Here is a 23,905-nt window from a genome sequence, read left to right as displayed (position 1 = left end):
AATAAAAAGACCAGACAACGCCTTTTTGTTCGTACTTCAGATTACTCTGGTACCGAATATTCCTTCTCTTGATCTTTACCAGAGCGTTTATTCGAATAAATACGGTTGATAAATGTTGTCAAAATAGTTCCATTGTCACTAATAAACCCAATAAATACAATATAAAGCTTTACCGGCTTGGAAAATATTTTTAATCAACTTGAAAACGCATGTGTATATTACTATATTATCTACATATTCTTTTATTTTTTATTAATTGCTCTTAAATGTCGTTTTAAGTGTAAAAAACGTGGAAGATGTATTTTTTAAAGATATAGACAGAAAACTAACAAGTTTAAAAGTACGAAAGCCTATTAGTGCCATTTTAATCCTTTTAAATGAATTAATAATTTAGAACGGATTACGCTCGAAAAACATAATACAGCACTCAAAATGGCACTAATAGGCTTTTGTATTAATGTGTATTGTAAAACAAATCATTTAATATGTAAATATATATACAGTATATATTTTTTTCAATTTTTGGTCAAAGTGAACAAGTAAATTATGTGACATTAAAAGGGCCTATTCAACCATTTCATGGGATAATATATCTTTAAATGGTTTAATTTTCAAACCTAAACATGTTTTAACACAAGTTACACACAATACTACATATTAATACAATATTTGTTACATAGTTATAAATAGAAATCACACTTTTCCCCCAAAAATGTTTGTATCAAATTGTTCGGTGTTGAAAACAAAATGTTCTCTTCTTAACAGCTGAATCAAAGGCTAATATTGACCTTTGATATTGGCTGAATCAGAGGCTAATATTGACCTTTGATAACTGAGCAGACTCGATTAGAAGTGCAGGTATGTTATTCTTGTGGATGGTAGCCTACATAAGAATGGAAAAAAATATTGTAAATAATAAAACAATATTTGTTTATGATGTTTATCATTTCCTTTAGGTTTATACTGGTATGTGTAAAAATTGTATTTTATGGAAATTTAACATATTCCTTTCAAAATGATAATCAACAATAAAGTTTTGCAATATTTCCATAAAGTTATAAATCTCCTTCTTCTTCTTCTTCGTATTAGGAGCCAACTTCATATGTGAAATCTGTTACACAACAACTGATGGACAGTGGTAGGGTTGGTAATTAGGTGGATCCAAAGGAAAGACCACCTATTGGATGAGTTGGTGAAGTAAGCAACAGCTGTGGTGACAACTGAAGGACAGTGGTAGGGTTGGTGATCAGGTGGATCCAAAGGAAAGACCGTCCATTGGATTAGTTGGTGAAGTAAGCAACAGCTGTGGTGACAACTGAAGGACAGTGGTAGGGTTGGTAATCAGGTGGATCCAATGGAAAGACCACCCATTGGATGAATAAAGAGTTGGTGAAGTAAGCAACAGCTGTGGTGACAACTGGAGGACAGTGGTAGGGTTGGTAATCAGGTGGATCCAAAGGAAAGACCACCCATTGGATGAATTAGTGAAGTAAGCAACAGCTGTGGTGACAACTGAAGGACAGTGGTAGGGTTGGTGATCAGGTGGATCCAAAGGAAAGACCACCCATTGGATGAGTTGGTGAAGTAAGCAACAGCTGTGGTGACAACTGGAGGACAGTGGTAGGGTTGGTAATCAGGTGGATCCAAAGGAAAGACCACCCATTGGATGAATTAGTGAAGTAAGCAACAGCTGTGGTGACAACTGAAGGACAGTGGTAGGGTTGGTGATCAGGTGGATCCAAAGGAAAGACCACCCATTGGATGAGTTGGTGAAGTAAGCAACAGCTGTGGTGACAACTGAAGGACAGTGGTAGGGTTGGTGATCAGGTGGATCCAAAGGAAAGACCACCCATTGGATGAGTAAAGAGTTGGTGAAGTAAGCAACAGCTGTGGTGACAACGGGAGGACAGTGGTAGGGTTGGTAATCAGGTGGATCCAAAGGAAAAACCACCCATTGGATGAATTAGTGAAGTAAGCAACAGCTGTGGTGACAACTGAAGGACAGTGGTAGGGTTGGTGATCAGGTGGATCCAAAGGAAAGACCACCCATTGGATGAGTTGGTGAAGTAAGCAACAGCTGTGGTGACAACTGGAGGACAGTGGTAGGGTTGGTAATCAGGTGGATCCAAAGGAAAGACCACCCATTGGATGAATTAGTGAAGTAAGCAACAGCTGTGGTGACAACTGAAGGACAGTGGTAGGGTTGGTGATCAGGTGGATCCAAAGGAAAGACCACCCATTGGATGAGTTGGTGAAGTAAGCAACAGCTGTGGTGACAACTGGAGGACAGTGGTAGGGTTGGTGATCAGGTGGATCCAAAGGAAAGACCACCCATTGGATGAGTTGGTGAAGTAAGCAACAGCTGTGGTGACAACTGGAGGACAGTGGTAGGATTGATAAATCTGGTGGATCCAATCCATTGGTATAACAATGTTACATACATCCCAGGTCACAGTTTGGAGGACCAAACATATGCAGAAAAAATAAATAAAACATACATCATCACTGTCCTCTTGAATTTTATCAACTTTCATTTGAAATTCTTTCAATCCATCTAGAAATTCAGTAATTGTCTTCAAAGTATTGTGTTTGCCAGATTGTTTCTTCTTTAGATGATCTATATCCAACGTAAGCCTACAACCATGGATAATAAAACATATTTATCTAGACTAAGATTATTACAGAAGTCGGCAGAAGTAAGCTTTAACAAGACTATGGTTATCAACTACCCTTTATAAGTAACATTGGTTTAAGATAATCCAAAAATATACATTAGATTGATGGTCACATAATCCATCTGTTAAATAAAATTTAATCTATCTATTTTCATGCAAACATTAATTATTAAACAATAACAATTTAAAACACATTTTCACTGTGTGAATTGTAATGGTATAAAGAACTGGTGTTTTGGGTACCACCTGATCTGAGGAATAGAACACTTTGCCATTCTTATATAGCGCTTCATGCATATAGCCTCTAAGCACACATTATTACCCGGTTATTTTTGGATCAAACATAAATGGAAGCATACTCTCATAACGCCTTAGTGTAGTTGTTGTACCCATTTGTACACCTGGGTAGAGAGAGGCAAACGTAAGTGTCTTGCCCAAGGACACAAGTAATGTGACTTTACCTAGAATCCTGTTTCTTGAGGGCAAGTAACAGCTTTCTTTTCTTATTTACATCTATCTTTGTTTTTCTTACGGCAGACTGAAGAAACTTTTGTTCTTGTCTTAGTGCAATCTAAAATAAATGTAGAGATAAAGTATTAAAGCCATGATTGGACCACAGACAGTGTGATTTGTAGGCTTACATGTTAATAACCAATCAACAGTACCACCATCAAGTACATACCATTGAAGTGAAATCCTTCTTAGTGTTAACAAAAAATCTGCTCACAGCTTTCCTATGCGGCTTCTCTGACAACTCCTCTCTAAAATAAAAAAAAGACATTTCGGACACAATTTTCGTTATACAGAGAATTTTATAACAATATTACTTTTATTTAATAGAGCCTTAAATTTGTTAATACTTTACAGACATTTAATAGACATACTACTTACCTGAAATTTAGGCACTCATTTTCAATGTTACTGAGGACAACATCTAGTTCATTAACATCATTTACTGATCGATTCCTTTCAGATGCTGTCCAAAGACACACCTTACCTGAGAATGTTAATATTGTAACAACATATTAAATCAAAAACACTCTTTTGAACAACCTAGGGGTTCCCAAAGAAGATTTTTACTGTACTAGGGCTACATTGAGAATTTAATACAGCATGCTGCTTTGGCTAGACTTGGAAGTGTTATCAAGTTCAGGACTGCTCAAGACTGTAATCTGCCTGAGATGTTAGAAAGCTAACCTTTAGGAAGTGGTTCTTGTTTCCTTTGAGGTGGTGACTTTCTGTTCAACTCTCCCCGATGTCTAAATGCAGGGCCACTCTTTGGAGAAGCCAGTATTGCCTAGAAAGAAATTAGATATAAAGTATAATATTATATTTCCACAAGAGATGAAACATTTATGATCCAAATCCACAAAAAACCTAATTCATTCTAAAGCTCTGTCTGCACTATCAAACTTGATGTGAAAAATAAATGTGATGTGCCTATACATGGACATGATGATGTCACATCACTACTATATTTGGGCATATCATTACTATATTTGGGCATATCACTACTATATTTGGGCATGTAAAAACTAAAGTATTACCATTGATGATGACAGTGGGGTTGTTTTTTTTTTATTTGATGTAATCTTAGGTCTTTTAGGTGTACTGGATAACTCATCATTTTTTGATGAAACTTTATGTGTCAAATTTGTGTCAGTAAGGATTGAGTCTGGCATATCTTGCTCAAAAGGCTCGCTGCCAACATCTTCAGGGCTAGAATTGTCTGTAACTCTTGACGCATTTCTTGACTGGCTGTTTCTATCTGGAACATCAGTATTGTCCACATTCTTAAGAGTAGATAAACTATGACCTATCAACCGTGATTGATTGTGAACATGTGAATCATCACGATGCTCTATTTCTGTTGCATTATGCCGCCGTGATGCCTTCAATCGGCTACTTCGCCTGGTACTTCTGTTTGGATTTTTTAAGGTTTTATCTGTTTCTGGTGGTTGTGATACTTCATTAGTTTCACCCATTCCTTTATTCTCATCTATTGTTATGTTGCTGTTTGCCCTGACTTCTTCTTCTGTCGCCATATCGGACAACCGTGTTGATTCCAGAACAGAGTTACCGTGTAGTCGTGCTTGGCTGGTCTTGGTCTGTGGTGTCCTTTGATGTACAGAAGTTGGTTCAGATGATACTGAGTAGAAGAGATAATAATTGAATGAAACTATAACTACAGTATTATGGAAATGAATAATGCAACTAAGTTAATAAGGTTTTGATTGATGCTTGACTCTGCAATAAAAGAATCTAAGAGAACTGATTTAAATCGTTCAGAAACTCTTGTAGTGTTGTTGGTATTTGTCAACAACAATAATGATGTAATTCAGAATATGTATTATTTTTAGCTACACTCATCGCAAGACTATTTAAATAGATACATTCAAACATGTTTAGCCAAAAGCAATGTTAATGTTAACTTACTTTCATCATAATCACTGGAAGCCTGTTGAATGGTCAATGAAGCAGTCTCTATGGCAACATCTTCATGACTATTGCTAGTATTTTGTGATGATACATTCACCTGTTTCAAATAAAGTAACTTCAAAATTTCAACAAAAAAAATACATTACTGTATACTTACGAACGGCATTGCTAAGCATCTACCTCGACATATTGGGCAGGCTACTTGATTTTATAGCTACAAACCTGTTATTTTATTATATTTTTGACATACTGTATGTACACAGGCCTAAATATACAGCAGACCAGTATAGGCAGCAATTTATAAATAATTATAACAAAAACAAATAAATTAGATTAAGTCTGTACCTGATTCAATGCTGGAATGATGGGTATTGGTGATACCCAGTCACGAGTGAAGGTGAATGCACGTAATGTGGTTTGACGTTTGCTATTAGTATTAAAAAAAAAACTTTTACATATAAAAATAAGTTTTGTTGTGTAATTTTACGGTTACTCACTATCACCGACGTGCAGCGGGTGAATGTTTTAAATTGGTTAAGCTCGAGAGTAAGACAAACTAAGACTAGGCCTATTTAGGCGTAGGTCTACTAGCCTAGTTAGGTACTGTTTAGTAGCACTAGCCTAGACTCCTACCTAGACTAGTAGTAGGCTAGTACAGTGAGTGGTAGTAGAGGCTACCAGTACCTAGCCTAGGCTACTAGCTAGGCCTAGGTAGGCCTAGAGTAGTAGTAGGCCTAGGCCCTCTAGTAGGCCTACTACTAGCTAGCATTCTTCTTGAGCTTATTTTAATATGAAATATAGAGAAACATAACGCACCAAGGCAAATTAATAAATGCACCCTAATAGTTAAATATTGTAACAAAACATTATACCAAATACTGACTTTAAACGTTTGTTTGATAGAACTTTATTTCGTTCCGGAATTAGAGTCACTTTCTCATACTCAGCCATGTTGAATGATTAATATTCGCGCGCTTATTAATGTTTGTTTTTATTTTTGTTGTCGTCCTCTAGAGGGCGCAAGTATTACTACAACCAAAGATAGTGTACATATAATTATGTTAATTAATATGGCTCTGTACAATACACACATCACACACTAGGAGAGCGATTAAACAAATACAATTATTTATTGTTCATAATCCTCTCATAAGTTATAAATAAGCAATAAACTATTTTTATACCTCCATATGATCCTCTCTCCCCTAAAGATGTATTGTCAGCCTGAAAAAATAATTGTTTTAAATGTTTTTGTTGAATATGCCATTTTAATGTCATTTAATTCACTTTGCCACCACAAATTTGGAAAAACAAGCAACAAATAGTAAAATTTACTGGAAGTCAATAGGTTTATTTTGTCATTATATTTTATGGAAGTGATTACAGCGATTTTAATTGCTTTTGCTTATGCTTGCCTCCTTAGATTTCCACCTGTCTCGTTTTGTTACCTTGTTTTAAATGTATTTCGATTTTAAAGGCTAAATAAAGAATAAATGAATGAATGAATAATCTTTTGTCATGCTTTTGGGGGCAATACATATTTTTTGGACGCTTTCCATGATTTGTTGTTTTTTTTTAAGAATCAAAATAAATCTTACATTCAAGATTATTATTTGTAGCTTTCTATAGAATTAAGTTTCAAAACAGTTTATAACATAAATGTTTTTTATATAATAGTGTTGGATGCGTCCTCTTGTATCACATCGCATGGTTACTTATCAAGTTCAATATCAAATAAATTATACCGTAATGACATTTAAGACAACTGATATGCCTATTAACTATCAAAATATGAGTCATTGGTAATATGTTTGTATTTTGGGTATATAAAAGGAAATGTTTATGCATCATGCATCGAACCAAACGCATCTTAAGTCACTCTGTGGTTGCATTGAACTGGGAGCTAATGTCTTGACTACTAGTGGTAATTAATGTATGAACATTGCAACGATTTTACAATATTCAATTTATTAAATTAATTAGAATTCATGGACATGTATGTTTTAATATTCATTAATTTGTGTTTTATGACCTAAAAAGTTTGCCTCCAACTTAGTTTCCGGCGTTATGCGCGCGCGTGCGTGTATCCGTTTTGCGATGATGTGTAATGAATAAAAGTGGGCGTGTACTTCTAAAGCAGGAATCGATACGACCTATGATTGGCTATTTCCAACCACATGTTCGAGACACACCTCCATTATTTCTATTACGCGTTAACGTTTACTCGACTCATCAGCAGCAAAGATAAGTTGCAAAGAAAATAGTGAATCAGCTGAGAGATAAATTGAACCACTGCCTGATTTAATTCACGTATTTAGTATATATTTTAATAGAATATATTGTACAGATCTATAGTAAACATGTTAGGTGGAGTATTTAGAAGTAATGCTTGCTCGAAAGTGGCAAAATCACTGAGTTTGTTGAAGGCTCAAGCACCGGCTTCTTCTCAAGTTCGATTGTCTTCATCAGCTGATGCACCAGGTACTTATGGCGTTTTGTCTTTGAACTTGAATTTTGTGATCAGGAGGAAGTGGCCTAGCATATAATTGGGCTCATATATTCTCCTATGTAGATACATTTTAAATAAAAATTGTATATAAATAAAGCTCTTCTATGACTAGGTCTAGGCTGAATATCATTTTGCGTATTGTATTGGTAAACTTCATTTTAACTGACACATCTTCACATTCACGTATTAACTACTATTACTATTAATTTATTATTAAATTGTTTTCCCTTGCAGATGATGTGGATTTCTTTGAGATGGTATCAATGTTTTATGACAGAGCAGCACCGATGGTAGAAGCTCAACTGCTTGAGAAAATGGATACTAAACATCAAGCATACGATATAAAAAAAGTGTGTAATCAATATATTAATAAATCAATAGAATAACCTGGGCTTGCATTACATCTACACGATATCAAATAGAATGTGTTTTTTTTTTACTTTTTAGACATTACAAGAACCCAATCCCACATTGTAATTTCTTTCTGTGCTCTGACTTGTTTTATCAATGTACAGTAAGCTCTTCTTTTCTTCAGAATATATTTTCAGGGTTCCAGGTTGTGGGAAGTCGACTGTACATAAAAACATTTTTTTAGCTAATTCCTCACCTTCAGAAAAAACTACAGGTAGATCATTACTAGTGCTTAGCTATGGTTGATACAATTATTCAGGGAATAGGAACTTTGACATGTGCCACTTATTTTCGCTTAGATTAAAGGAATTCTAAAGCTGTTGAAGCCAACTAACCATGTTCTAAGTTTGACCTTCCCATTTAAACGGGATGATGGTTCTTTTGACTTGATTGAGGCATACAGAGCACAGCACAGTCAACACAGAACACCTTGTAAAGGAGGTAAACATTTGAGTTCTTTCAATATTGTTTAAATACTAATTTCTTATCTTTACAGTATTATATACTAATCTTAATTGTTTAATACCAAAAATTATACTGGATAAGGCACAATTGGAATTTTGGGTAAGAGATTTGGGGATTAAACACTACAGTATATAGAACTAAATTTGTTAACCAAAGTGTGCATTCATACAGTATATAAAACAAACAGTTTTTAAATATTTTTTTAATAATTTTATTGCATTGTACTATACATTTTACTTACTACTATTCATGTTATGCTAGACATTTTTCCTAATTTCTTGAACATTCATTGCTGTATATGAAATCTTTCCTATTTTTTAACATTCATTGCACTGTACATGGAATTTCTTGAATATTCATTGTTACTTTCACTCCTACTTATTTATGTTAATTGTTATGCTATAAAATAATCTTCCATTCCATGAATGTCATCTGTCCTGCATGCTTACTCAACATGCTATCATTTCACATCACGCAATATGTTCCTATCCACATCAGTCAGTATAGAATCATTGATAGCCAATATCTGTACATTGCTATCATTTCACATCATGCAATATATGTTCCCATCCACATCAGTCAGTATAGAATCATTCATAGCCAATATCTGTACATTGCTATCATTTCACATCATGCAATATATGTTCCCATCCACATCAGTCAGTATAGAATCATTCATAGCCAATATCTGTACATTGCTATCATTTCACATCATGCAATATATGTTCCTATCCACATCAGTCAGTATAGAATCATTCATAGCCAATATCTGTACATTGCTTTTACATAATGTACAGTATACTAATAATATTAATTTATGAAATATTTGAATAATAAATAGATACATTATAATGCAAAGGCAACACATGTCAACTTCAATCAATGACGCCTAATGTTCTCAATCGTGAATGGCTAAATAAACGAGAACAAAAATAAATAGTAAAATTGTAAATAAAAATGAATGACATGAACATGTGTTACTGTCATAATTTTGATTTGTAGATGACTTCTGTACTAAAGACGAATATCATGTCTTCCTCATCTTCACATGGAATATTTAATTTGCTGGTAACATATTTTATCATGACTAACATTTGACAGTAATACAATATTTAATTCTCTATTTACTAAACTTGTTTTTTTCTTTCCTGGAAATCTCCCACCTTTATAGTAGTTTCTTCTCATTTTCATTAACATGACATAACTAGGTATTTATAAAAGTGTTCTATTACAATCATTTTAAACCGATGTATAATGTTCATAAAATGAAAAATTTGAATGATTTTAATGATAAAGTTACATTTTTGTAGTTATTTAATATATTAGAAGGTGGACAAACTAATCAACATTTTAGGTCTTATTCTATCTGACTCGGTGTTTAGACATCACTGGTTTTTAAAATCTAATAAACTATTTGGTCCACCCCCTTGTAAAAAATGTTGAAAACGTGAAACTAACATTTTTAAAAAAAATATTTGCCCTTACTGCATATATATACAGTAGTAAATCACTTGTAATTGGACCCTAGCCACTTTTTAATTGCATTCATCATCAATAGAATACCTGGTTTTAGTTATCCAATCGGGTGCGCTTCAGATGCTGTTCTTAGGTGACCTAAGGCTGACTCGCATAATAAGCTTGCATACTTGCCAGGTCACTGAATGTTGCAATAGAGATATAGGATATCATTTACGTTTGCTACTTAAAATCAAAATAATACTCTTATTAATAACCTTTTATTGAAACGTTTTATTATGATTAACAATGTTAGTAATTAAAACCTTTTTTAGAAAAAAATTCAGGAATTAACAAACCATACCCTGAATAAAATTAACTATAAAAAATAAATTAACATTTACTGGAAGATTTGGCCTCTAGGAAGTAAAGCTATTGTAACTTTTTATTATCTTTTTTTTTTAATAACGGAATTTAAATTCTTTATAACTTCCTAATAATTGGTAGGCCAAACATTTCTGAAGCTAAACAAAAAAGACATACTATATTATACTAACATATAGCCTTGAACCTTACCATTACCAGCAAGTATGAACCATGGAGTAATTTTTACTCCATAGTATGAACAGAGTTCATTAAAAACTTTATGGTTTATTATATTATATTATTATACTATAATACTTTGTCAAGATATTTAGATGCAAACAATTGAGAAACTTATTTTTTAAGTACATGTATTGCAAATTAATAGTAATAACAATGTCATAAAAATAGGCTAGTGATAAAGTTTATATACATTACTATAATATTCTGTTCACCTCAAATCTCAAATAATAATAATATCCCTTTTATCGTATTAGTTTATGTACAGAGTTTTCACAACATTAGGCGCTATATAAATCCAGGATATTATTATTATTATTTTATTATTACATTTCTTACTTTAATATAGGTATACGTTACAGTATGGATGTATGCGAGAGTGAAGTACGTGCATTGGCATCCCTGATGACGTACAAGAACGCCGTTGTTGATGTGCCATTTGGTGGTGCGAAAGGTGGAATCAAAATCAACCCACGAGATTATTCAGAACGAGAATTGGAGAAGATCACTCGTAGATTCTGTATAGAATTAGCCAAAAAGGGGTTTATTGGTAAAAAAAACATTTTTCAAAATGTTATTAAAATGTATAATTTCGGATTCGAAACATAGTACAGGTGCGAATGCACTGATTGAAACATGGCCCAGATTTTCTACGACAGATTCAAGTCTCATAGTGATTTTAGCCTATAAATGGAAACATGTTTGGTAAAGCATAAAGTTCTATCTACACTATTAAACTAGTGTGATGTGCCCAAATATGGTAGTGATACTTAAATATGTGGTGTGTCCATATATGGACACACCACATTTTGTTATTGCAGAAAGTTTGATAGTGTAGACAGAGCTTAAGAGAGAAGTATTTTTATTCTTCACATTCTAGGACCTGGCATTGATGTACCTGCCCCCGACATGGGAACAGGAGAACGTGAAATGAGTTGGATTGCAGACACCTATGCAATGACTGTCGGATACCAAGATATAAATAGCCATGCCTGTGTAACCGGTAAACCAATATCACAGGGCGGTATTCACGGACGTACATCAGCTACCGGTCGTGGTATACTTCATGGTATTGAGAATTTCATTAACGAAAGTTCTTACATGAGTGCGATCGGTTTGACTCCTGGATTCCATGATAAAACTTTTATCGTTCAAGTAAGTGATAGAAATCTGGTGTAAAAAATAATTTTTTTTTTAAATGCATGAAGTGAAAAACATATGCATTAATATCTAAACTCTTTTCAAGAGGTATAAACTGAGAAAGTACTAACTAAGATAAGTAACTGTTAGATCTGAACTTTACTTCTGCCCCAGCATTTGTACAACAAATTAAGTTATGCTGTGTACTGTGGATAAAGCTGTTACTTGCATTACAAGCATACAGTAGAGTTTCTGGAACAAATTCCAATCTTTTACATTACATTTAGCTAATATTTCAAGATATTGATTAGAAATAAAGTTCAACTTCCAACCAATAACTAAATATTAAAACGTTTAAGCAATTTTAAAATAAAAGTCTAAAAGATAGAAAATAAATGTGTTTTTCATGCACAGATAAGCAGTGCGGATGGTAAGGTAATCTGAGAAAGCTTACTTAGCCTGTAAAAAAAACTGATGTGAACTTGTGCTGGAAAAAAAAGATTATTGTGCGTAATACTTAATAATGGCAATTAATATTAATTAGCAATAATTAGTAATATCAGTAGACACACAAATTTGTTTTCTTTTGAGTTTTTGCTGGCTGCGTTTTAATGCGAAACTAATAAAAATAAAAGAATTATCAACAATAAAGATCGTTCAACATGAAAAGTCAACAAAACATCACCATGAATGATGTGGAACTTAGGATATGTCACAAAGTTACAATTTGAAATAGTTTGGTAATGTTGTGAAGGTTTTTACATGTATGATTATTAACATTTTAATAGTTAGTAATATGAATATAAAACCTTTTCAGACAGTGTAGTTGTCCATTTATTATTTAAATTAGTGTGGCTTGTCATTGCAATAAAACATTACAGCATTTAATTATTTACTTTAAACTGGTATATCCGCCACTTTTAATAGATGTTTTCGTTTATGTAGGGAACAAAAATCACAAAACTGTAGTAATGTAGTTTGTAGTGCTGGTCTACTTCATAAGGGATTAAGCTCTGTCTACACTATCAAACTAGTTTGACAAAAAATGTGTGATGTGCTCAAATATGGTAGTGATATGCCTAAATATGGTAGTGATATGACATCACCATGTCCGTATATGGGCACATCACATTTTTTTGTCACATAAACTTTGATAGTGTAGACAGAGCATTTGCCAGAGAACATTTGTTTCGTTTGACTGCTGCCTCATTGGCTAAAAATAAACTAATTTGTATAGAAGAAAGGAGTATGATCACTAATACCATATCTTGTATAATCCCACCCGGCCCCCTAGAACACAACATTGAGCCGATTTTGGGGGGGGGGGGGAGGTCTACCAGGAAACCATGGCTCAGGAAAAAAATGACTATTGTTGCATTTCTTGTAAAAACTCATCTGAACTGGCAAGAGAGAGGCCTTCATCCAGACCAATACTTTGAAATCAGACAAAGTAAGGGGTGGGATTTGACCTGAAGTGGGATTTGACCTGAAGTGGGATTCAATACCCGAGGATATACGATAATATATTACATATGTTTCTTTTTAAACAGGGGTTTGGTAATGTCGGTCTACATACAACGCGTTACTTGACACGTTTTGGCGCTAAATGTATTGGAGTTATGGAGATTGATGGATGCATTTACAACCCAGCAGGAATTGACCCCAAAGCTCTAGAGGACTATAAGATTGTGAGTTTATCTAATAGATTAATTAAATAGTTAGAAACACCTACAAACTAATTCAATATGTAGAAAATCTTTTTCAAATTAATGATGCACGTTTTATTTTAAAAATACTCCTGTAAATAAAAAATTGCTTTTCTATTCCAAAATTTATTTTAAAAAAATGCAAATTCATAGTGAAATCATTTATTTACATTATGATCCTCTTTTTCAGGCCAATGGAACGGTAGTGGGATTTCCAGGCGCTGAGAAGTACGAGGGCGACATGTTCGCAGAGCAATGTGACATCCTGGTACCTTGTGCTGGTGAAAAGCAGATTACAGCTCAGAACGCACATAATATCAAAGCCAAGATCATCGCTGAGGGCGCTAATGGTCCTACAACGCCCGCAGCAGACAAGATCCTATTAGAAAACAAAGCTTTAGTAATTCCGGTATGTTAACTAATGGTAGTTTATGTTCCATCGCATTCACCTTTTTGACAAAATCATTATTTTGTAAATTATTTCATTCAGCAACTATCAAATTTATTATTTTTTTCTATTTCTATAAGTATGTTGGTAAGCTCTGTCTAAACTATCAAACTGTATGTGACAAAAACATATGGACATGATAATGACACTACCACTACCATACTTAAGCATATCACACTTTTTCTGTCAAACTTGTTTGATAGGGTAGCTTTAAACATGTTGTACCATTCCAACAATTATGCATCATCTTTAAACATTCGTTGAACATAATTTCTAATCTACTTCTTGTCTATTTACCAGGACTTGTACTTGAATGCTGGTGGTGTGACTGTATCATACTTTGAATGGCTCAAGAACCTCAACCATGTTAGCTACGGTAGACTAACTTTCAAATATGAAATGGAATCAAACACACACTTATTAGGTAAGTTGAAACTGGGAAGGTAAAACTGTACTTTACACAGATTCCAAACCTAAAATACGTATTGCTCACATAAATGTTTGTTGATATACAGCTAGCAGTACACGACATGTTCTTTTCAGAACTATATATATGTGGTGTACTGCACACTTTATATCAACATATTGATTTTGCCATGCAAACCTTCAAACAACATAAATGTTGCCGAATCATTGCAGAGGGGAGTTACAGTGAATCTCTCAAAGAGCAGATTTTAATTCACTTATTTTATTACAGAGAGTGTGCAAGAAAGTTTGGAAAGGAAGTTTGGAAAGGCTGGTGGACGTATTCCAATTGTCCCATCTGAGAAGTTCTCAAGCCGTATCGCTGGTGCCAGTGAGAAGGATATTGTACATAGTGGTCTGGCATATACCATGGAACGATCTGCCAGGGTGTGTATACATCATTACATAAACAGTCTATCCATGTGTTAATGATATTCATTCGGCACGTCCTCAAATATAAACTTGCCGGGAAAAAGCAATATTTACCTTGATTTACCTTGATCTTGGACATCTAAAGCAATGCTTGTGTGTCCCTCTAGTATATTTTATTACATGTTCTATCATATGGGGAAAACTTTAGTTTCAATAGGCCTGAACAGATTTAACTGCTCTTGTTATGGAGCAATTTTTTAAATTCAAGAATTATTATTAAGAAAAATTCCTGCCCACATGCTAACACTTATGAGGATGCTGAGCTCCGTATATCAAAGGGTTTATCTGTGACTGCGACACGTTCAGTTACACACACCATAACAGACACTGCATGTAGCAGAGAATATATACATAGTACAGTACTGTTGGTATATGTTGCAGACAGGCATAAGATCAAAGAACTGTTACGACTACCAAGGCAAGCTTAGTGTCCTGTTGTTAGATTGCCTTGAGTGAACATTGATCAAAATATGCTCTTGTGAATATATTACTTGTTTGTTGTTTAAGCTTGGTTCCCACTAGAACGTAACGCAAGGACGTAAACGCAACGCAAGCGTTTTAACCAATGACAAGCAAAGTTATAGACAGTTAGCAATCACAAGCGAATAAGCCATCGCTTGTTATTGGTTAATTCACTTGCGTTGCGTTACGTCCTTGCGTTGCGTCGCTAGTGAGAACCATGCTTTAGCAGCAATATCTTCATGACCTGCCTAGAGTTTAAGTCTAGTATTACTAGTAACTAATACCATATTAATTGTTATTTTTCTGTATTTTTTCAGCAAATTATGCGAACTGGTATGAAGTACAACCTAGGTCTTGATCTTAGAACTGCCGCGTACATCAATGCCATCGAGAAAATCTACAACGTGTACCACGATGCTGGCTTCACTTTTTAAATAATATATTATTGCAAACATTTCTTACCTTTTAAGACCAATTTAACAAATCATAATTCATACGTTTATTTATAGAATTTATTTTAGTGACTTTAATGATGTGATACATTTAATTTGAAAACGTAAAAATTTATGATTTATTTTAAAAGAATAATATCTATTGAAATATGAATACTTTGTATTAAACTGTAAATGATTTGTCAGTAGTGAATAATACATGAGAAAAATAACTAGTGTTGTCAAGTGTTTTTATTATATTGTGTAGCTGCCACAAGATGTGACTAAATATGGTAGTAATGTGACATCATCATGTCCATATATGGGCACATCACATTTTGTTGTCACATAAAGTTTTATCGTTTTAGAATGCATGGAGTAGTTTATGATAAAGAGTTAATAATTAATAATAATTTAGGTATTTGTATAGCACCAGTATCAACTAAACCAAAGTAACAAGCACGAATGTGCAATACTCGGGGTACAGCGAAAGAAGCTGTATACAGACACAGTATACAGTTATTTCACCATAAAGTTAAAGAAAAATAGGTTTCGCCAGGGCTCGAACCGGTTCCTTCTGCGTGTTAAGCAGACTTGACAACCACTACACTACCAAACCTACTTACACTAAAAATGTGGGTTACAGAAAGTTTTTTAATCCATTTAAATTACAAATAAATATGGTAATAAGCACAAAGCAAAATAAACATGTGTAAAAGTGATAATTACCGATTACGCAAAATAAGTATTTTAAAAAATAATAAAAATAAGATATACTGTGTATAATTATCATATTGCGTATACAGTACTTTTCACCATAAAGTTTTAAAAAAAGGTTTCGCCCGGGCTCGAACCAGGTACCTTCTGCGTGTTAAGCAAACATGATAACCACTACACCAAGAAGCCGCATATAACTACATAACGCTGTGGTGTGTGTCACACATTGTGGCTTTTTATTTAAACAAATTAATTAACAAATAAGCACGAATGTGCGATACTCGGTGTACAGCAAATGAAGCTGTAATGACGTCATAAGACGGGATGTGACGTCACATACACATCAATAACCTACCAAATACGACTATATGGTACAATCTTCGAGACGTCTTATGGCTGCATCTGGTTTGAAAATGAAAAATCCGGCTCTATAGCTTTGAGGACATGTGCCTTTAGTATATTCATGCGAAATCCCAGCTCAATACTACAACGAATAAGGGAGGAGTAGTACTTTGAAAATCGCACTTTTTACTCAATAGTGTCCAGATGGAGGAGAAGGAGAAAATGAGTAAAAATCAAAGGTGCTTGTATTAGATAAATAAGGAAGAGAATTCCAAAGAAAAGCAGCAGAGAACATAAAATAAAGCTTTGTGCATAGGATTTGGTGTTTGTTCTAGGAACAACCAGTAGGTTTTGATCATCTGAACGAAGAAAAGCAAGAGAGATGTAGGAGGGAGAAGATAAGTAGCTTGTTTAAGAATTAGCGCTTTAAATGTTAGTAGGAGTCAATAGGAGATATGTGTGAGGAAGGATCTTCTTGTAAGTGTTAGAATGCGTGGAGCAGTGTTCTGGAGACATTGAAGTCAATTCATTAAAGATTTCAGTACGGCAAAGAAAAGAGTTGCAATAGTCAAGGCGAGAAGTGACTGAGGCATTTATTAGTGTAGCGGTAGTACGCTTTGACAGATACTTTCGAATGCAAGCAATGTTACGTAGATTGAAGTTAGTAGTTTCCGTAACATGACAAAATTCTAGTTTTGGCCTAGTTTGTCTACTGTTATGGCACTCAGTTGCAGGGGTACCTCTTCAGACATTGAAAACCCCTTGAATTCATCCTGGTTTGCCCATGACTTTATATTGGTCATTAAATAAGAACACATTGTACGAATAATGACAAGACAAGGTTCTGTTTTACCAACTGCTCATCATGAGCAATTTAATTAATACTCTAAGAACAAAATATTCTACAAGTTAAATAATCATTATTGACGTTTCTACAGAATGAAACATAACCTGTATAATACTTCAAATATGTCTGAGGGAGAGGGGATGGATGTAGTTTACAGAAAAAACAAACATTATTCAAAACATCCATTATACAATCAAGTAACCAAACAAAAAAGTACAAATTTACATTTTGTTAATTACAAGGTATTTTCAACCATAAATGCTTTACTTTTTGGCTCTACAAATTAAGGTTATTGAACTAACCTTAAATGATAACCTTTATACAAAAATCACTTTGATCCTGAAATTCCACAAAATCATGACATTGCGTCTAATGCATAAAACAATTTATATTTATTTAAAAAAATATGAATCATGATCGATAATAATAATCATATAATACTGATTTGTCAGTTGTGGACTTTTGTTTAATAAAAAAATTAACTATCTCTACCCTTAACGATGGTAAACTGATATAACGCATTTTTAAACAAATGTATACAGTACTGTACCACAATTGTTTACAGTTGTGTGTACCCCGTTTGTGCTCACTCATTGTTGTCAAGGTAATTCTTAAATTCTTTTTTTTTAAATTAATTTTTAAAGGAGCAATAGTTTTCAGATATTTAATAGTAGAATTTAAACTACTATAATTAACTACTAGTAACTATATCAATATATTTTCATAGATAAATAGTTTTGATTTTAACAGTGGTTTAACTAAACAACAAAATAAAAACAATTGTGAAAGTAACAAAGTGAAAAGAAAATAAACCTAGTTGCTATTTTCTTCTTTACATTACAAAATGTATTAAGTAAAGAAAAAAAAGTAATAGTCATATTACATAATATAATGGTATAACAAAGTATAGAAAGCCATAAAATAATGTTACAAAAATAATTAACAATTATATAACTAAAATAAGATGATTTAATAATTTGGCAAGTGGCCATGGAGGGCGGCATGATGGTACCGTGAGGCGTCCATGTTTGTCTTATTCCTACAACCTATGGGACAACCTATGGGACAACCCATCTGCAGGGTGCGTTAACCCATCTGGAGGGTGCGTTAACCCATCTGCATGGTGCGTCAACCAATCAGGAGGGTGCGTTAACACTGACGATGCGTATAAATTAATCAGAATTTGCTTTATCATCACTTTTTTGTTTTGTTTGTATCAAGAGTAAAATATTCTTGGGTCTGACAATATCACCCAATACATTATCAGATACATTTAACTTTAGTGTACTCATTCAAGATTTGAAAATGAAAGGCAAAAATAAAAAAAAGAGGTAGTCAAATTGTATTGTAATAACCCAATAAAGATAAAATTAATATTTAAAAATATTCAAAAACATCTTTTTGCTCCAAATGGTTAACTCAAGATTTTCTCAATAGACCCCCTCTACAATCATTGTGGTCTAAAGTAATTCTAATTAGGGACCAAAGTAGGTCAAAACACCAATTGAGGTATTATGGTAACACATTAAATTATGAATATAATGGAAGATTCCAGAATTTGCTTAAAACAAATCTACAAACAAAAATCTTGTCTTTGGACATTCAGACTGCTTTAAGAATTAAACTCTAATTGAGTAAATGAGCTAATGAAGGTACAACATTATAACCAGACCTGTAAATAAAACATGTTTGGACAAGTAGGCTTACACAAGCACTTAAATTACACCAGCAACATTATATATATTTTAGCAACATGTTTTTGTTTGTTTGTCACACTTTAATGTAAACTTTTCATAGGTGCTGTGTTTGTTTGTGTATTTTAAAACGACAAAGCCAAATCATCCTCCATGTCATCTCTACATACAGGTCATGCATGGTAAAACACATACACAACCACAGTGGATTCTACTTCAATATTTTCACCAAAATATATTTCTTAATTTGTTTGGCCTTTTCATTTTCAATACTAACATTACATCAACTATACCATGACAAAAATATTCTGTAATGATTAAATGAGATGATGGGGAAAGTGGGAGTTTCTTCTTGTTTATTTTTTAGTTTCTGAGTTGAGCCTAGTACATTACTGATTATGACATTATCTATTATCATTTCTACATACTGTATTGATTGAAAACAAAATAGGTGCCACACATTTTCTTAAAACAAGACAAATTCTCAAAGTACCTGTATACATGTTTTGCCAAATATTTTCTATTCAAAAATGAATATGAAATCATTATTTTTGGTTTCTTTTGACCATGACTGGACATCGTGACCATGACTGGACATCGTAATGATAAATGTTATACAGTGTCTAATTTACCATGATTAAAAAAAGATGCTTTCAAAATGACTACGGTATAACAATAATTTTTGTTCTATTTTTAATTGTTTTGTTTATAAAATACATAAATTTCAGTTTTCTTTTTAACAATTTTAAATTACCGTCAACGTTTTCAAAACAGATTTCATATTATTTTTTCCTGGAAAATATTTAATTCTTTCATTATAATTTATATGAGCTACAAAATTCACAAAAACTACAACATATCGTCAATATAGAGAGCAAAATCTCTATGTCCCGTCTATGTCAAAGGTCATTTGAGTACAGCTATCAACAATGCATCTTAAATTACAATTAATTTACAGCATCTTCTACGTGACAGATTCGTAATGGATACAAATTACCCATATTGCATCTGGCAGGAAGATGTTAACGACCTCGTCAATCATGTCAAATGTCACCATATTGTCAAGTTGAAACATTTTTTTTCAATAAATAGATTACAATTTACACTGTCATATTGAAGACTATAACATACAAATTTTAATTATCTTTTTTTACACAGCTCTCACTCTTCATCTCTCATTATCAAATTGTTCACCTGCATTTACAGGTATTTAGATTTCCAGCACAACACACTAGAATACAATGGAAGCTTGTCAATAAATAGGAGTTGAGGATCTTCAAGGTAGGATAAAGGGATAAAATACAAGCTTCGGTAGTTCCAAGCTAGTCAAATACCACATCAGCTAATATCGTCTGTCAAGAAGCTTTCCAAACCAGTCTTGGCTTGCCAAGCCTTGCCAAATGTCTCTCAATGTGTAGGCTTGGGAGGTTGTATTAGCTTACTAGGCCTAGAATAGTATGATGGACTAAGCTCAATATGCTTAGGAGAAAGTTTTACATTTCTAGGCCTGATGCCTGATGAAAGGTCCATCTGCTCTTTTGTATATTGTTATGGTTAACAGAATCAACAGCCAAATCTATCACTCAAATCATCCCATGAACAAATATTGTCTTGCAATAAAAGATAGGTGGGAATGCCAGCACCTTGCGAAAAAAAACACAAAAATACACATGTCCAGAATCCGAGGTGGCTTGCAGTATCATTAAATTGTCTGTCAATTTTTTTTCAGCAAAACATTATTGACATCCACCTCGTATAATTACCATCTATAGAATGCATCTGGCTCTTGCCATTATGATCATTTAAGTCATCATAGGAGCTTATGATTCGCTTACAATATACAAAATATATTTAACACGTATTTGGCCAGCACCAAAAAGTACTCTCTTTTTTAATCAGTTTAGCCAGCGTAGGAATTTCTATGGGTCGAGGAAAAGCAAGAGTTCATCACTTGTATCAGTACTGTTTGGCGCTTGCTCTTGGCCAAGAAGTGATAACAAATCTGCATCTACTACTGTGTCTGGTAAAAGCTGAAGGAAAAAAGTGATGATTTACGAGTTAAAATCTAATTTAATAATTACTAAACGCTATGTTTATGATCAATATTTAAATTCAATGTAATGAATATATTGTATTCAAAATGTCATTATACAAATATACTCACATCCAAACCAGTTTCTTCTTCCCCTTCTATAACAGCTGCTGGGTCAAAGTTCAACTCTGATGAATGTGTCATTCTATTGTTTTGGTGGTTTTGGGATGGGTTCGGTAATCCGCCATTATTATTTGACATTACATTCCGACTATTTTGGCTTGGTGGCATATTTTGTGGCATCTGATTTGACTGTAGTGGGTCTGCATGCTGCATCATATTCGCGTGACTATTGCTGACTGGAGGCATGCCTGGCGTGGGTGGTTTCATAGAGTTCATAGTTCGTTGCTGATGTGATTGTTGCTGATGTGCTTGATGTTGTTGCGGATGCTGTTGGTGTTGAGGATGTTGTCCCATTGGGGACAGGTGAGTAGATTGCCGCAGTGGTTGTGTAGTTGGGTGGGAGGCATTTAATGGTGAGTGGATCTGGAAAATAAACAAAAATATTTATCGAACTGCTCCTAATATACTATAAATATTTTTAAAATAGTAGACAGCCTTGTGAAAAACACCAATTTGGGGTTTCTATCCATTTTAAAATAAAGTTGTTTTTATTATTATGAATAAAAAGTTAGATTAAATCTATAAAAATTCCTAACTTTGATAATTGTTGATTGAATAAAAACCGTAAGAGCTATGCTCAATTAAATAAACCATTGCTTATATGTATACAAAAATATTCCTTTAACTCCAATTGTGAAAAAGCAGTATTATTACTAACCTGGGCATCTGGGTTAAATCTTTTTTCAACACTGACTAAATCATTGGCTGCAATGTTTGTATCTTCAAAATGCTGCATTTGAGCAGTGCCAAAATTTGTCCCCCTTTGTGCTGGGTTGAAGTTGTCAAAATTATTAAAGTTTGGCATGTTTGAACTTGGAACCGTGCCCTGACCTGAAATACGAAAAAAAAAAGGAATACATTACATAGACACAGAGGTCAGAAAAGTACATAACTAACACAATAGCATGCAGGAATAGTAATATAAAGATATCTGAAAATGAATGTACTGTTCCCAACACATTTGTGCCCAAAAGGATTCCAAACAACATAATGGATTAAAATGAAAGGTTTACATATATACATATTCTGTATAGTACTCTTTTCCATTTAGTCTCTATTCTAATCTAGCAATGACACTTTATTTCCATTACACCTTACTTATGACCATTGGAGTTGTAGCCACAAATCTTTAAAAATAAAATGATGGTCTACTGTATGATAACAGACACATTAGTGTAGTGGCCATGTCTGTCTGTGGCCTTACCTTGACAATAGTCTGGTGGAGGTAGTGTTCCATATGGTGAGGGTACCATGCCTTCATAATTGTTCATAGTAGGCATAGTCATACTTCCTGGAGACATTGCTTTAAATCTTTTAGCAGACTGGCAGTTTTCAATTACTAAAGAATGATAAAAGTTGGAATATTAGAACTTATAATGCCAAGACAATTGCCCGTCTATTTTGGCACACCAGCAAAGACATATGTGTAAAGCTCTATCTACACTATCAAACTAGTTTGGTATTAATATGACATTATCGTGTCACACTTTTTTGTCAAAAGTTTGATAGTGTACACACACTGGATTGATTCAAAGAAAAAAAAGTAGGATGAAAATATTAACTAACTGAGATATGACACATACTAATGCCACATCCAAACGGTAATGTGCATCTACACATCTCTCTTTGACGAACTAATACTACTAAAGAAATGTTCTTACCCGGTTCTTCGTCTTTTATGTCTGGTTTTAGCGGTACAGGTTTCCAACTTGAACTTGCATCGATCGTAACCTCTTCAAATTCTACTGATTGGACTGCGGTGAGAATGCCCCACATAAATTGGTCAACTTCTAATCCTTCAAGAGATGCTGCTTTACTGGAAGACAAATTATGATAAATATGCATGAGATACTGTATAAGAAAATATTGTGTAAGAATAGGTCAAATAACAAAACAACAATGAATTTGACAACTAGAGAATGGATGTCAATACTCCTCTATGCTAAGATTCTAAGCAAATAACTTACTTGCAAACAGGACATCGCCAAGAACCTCGTTCACAATTTAATTGCAGATATGATTCTAAATCAAAACATTGTATGTGTTTACAGTCTGGACCACGTGCAGGTAATGTTATCCGCCTAAATGTGATTGGACATTTTAACGAAACCTTCACCGCCGTCTGCTCAACACCGGTGTCTTCTAAACAGTTTGATGATGCTTCGTTTGAAAAGTTTCTTTTAACTAAAAAAAAAGTAAGAATAATCATAAATAAGCATAAAAAACCCCTTGAAAGATAAATTTTTGGTGAAATATCAAGAAATAAGTTTATACAACAACCTACTTTTGGTAATACAATGTTCAGCGGGTAAAAGGCGTTTTCTTAATAGACCTTGAAGAACCGACCTGACTGTTGGCCGATGAACCAGTTGTAAAACGAAGAGATGTGACTGTAAATATAATAACATCAGTAATTAATAGTCATCTCTAAATGGCAAATAATCATTAA

The 23,905-nt window shown here is 33.7% G+C and overlaps 3 protein-coding genes across 6 annotated transcripts in view; 1 reads left to right on the top strand and 2 right to left on the bottom strand.

The window, feature by feature from the left end:
* Window positions 1-321: 321 nt before the first annotated feature.
* LOC140051804 (uncharacterized) lies at window positions 322-6,065 on the bottom strand. The gene is made up of 10 exons (XM_072097120.1): window positions 5,998-6,065; window positions 5,460-5,541; window positions 5,112-5,211; window positions 4,223-4,824; window positions 3,873-3,972; window positions 3,567-3,672; window positions 3,358-3,436; window positions 3,137-3,246; window positions 2,499-2,634; window positions 322-883 (listed from the first exon to the last, which is right to left on the bottom strand). The coding sequence occupies exons 1-10, from the start codon at window positions 6,063-6,065 to the stop codon at window positions 806-808; spliced, it is 1,461 nt and encodes a 486-aa protein (XP_071953221.1). The 3' UTR covers window positions 322-805.
* A 1,273-nt stretch (window positions 6,066-7,338) lies between these two features.
* Window positions 7,339-15,868, top strand: LOC140051580 (glutamate dehydrogenase, mitochondrial-like). The gene is made up of 10 exons (XM_072096836.1): window positions 7,339-7,595; window positions 7,858-7,973; window positions 8,334-8,475; window positions 10,907-11,107; window positions 11,438-11,712; window positions 13,248-13,385; window positions 13,594-13,812; window positions 14,152-14,275; window positions 14,549-14,703; window positions 15,528-15,868. The coding sequence occupies exons 1-10, from the start codon at window positions 7,475-7,477 to the stop codon at window positions 15,642-15,644; spliced, it is 1,608 nt and encodes a 535-aa protein (XP_071952937.1). The 5' UTR covers window positions 7,339-7,474; the 3' UTR covers window positions 15,645-15,868.
* Window positions 15,869-17,542: 1,674 nt separating this feature from the next.
* The window catches only part of LOC140051045 (zinc finger MIZ domain-containing protein 1-like), a 95,348-nt gene continuing 88,985 nt past the window's right edge, over window positions 17,543-23,905 (bottom strand). For 3 of the 4 annotated variants that reach the window (XM_072096117.1, XM_072096119.1, XM_072096118.1), the window contains 7 exons: window positions 23,741-23,846; window positions 23,424-23,640; window positions 23,118-23,272; window positions 22,661-22,795; window positions 22,115-22,287; window positions 21,406-21,819; window positions 17,543-21,271 (listed from right to left, as the gene is read on the bottom strand). In XM_072096117.1, the coding sequence (XP_071952218.1) occupies window positions 21,161-21,271; window positions 21,406-21,819; window positions 22,115-22,287; window positions 22,661-22,795; window positions 23,118-23,272; window positions 23,424-23,640; window positions 23,741-23,846 (1,311 nt within the window). In that variant the 3' untranslated portion in view covers window positions 17,543-21,160. The remainder of the gene's footprint in view (window positions 21,272-21,405; window positions 21,820-22,114; window positions 22,288-22,660; window positions 22,796-23,117; window positions 23,273-23,423; window positions 23,641-23,740; window positions 23,847-23,905) is intronic. The other variant, XR_011845480.1, reaches the window with a different exon arrangement.

The sequence above is a fragment of the Antedon mediterranea genome, chromosome 6 (genome assembly GCF_964355755.1).
Source record: "Antedon mediterranea chromosome 6, ecAntMedi1.1, whole genome shotgun sequence".
In the NCBI taxonomy this organism is placed as follows: Eukaryota; Metazoa; Echinodermata; class Crinoidea; order Comatulida; family Antedonidae; genus Antedon; species Antedon mediterranea.
Note: the sequence above shows the minus strand (reverse complement) of the source record. Positions and strands in the feature narration are given on the sequence as shown.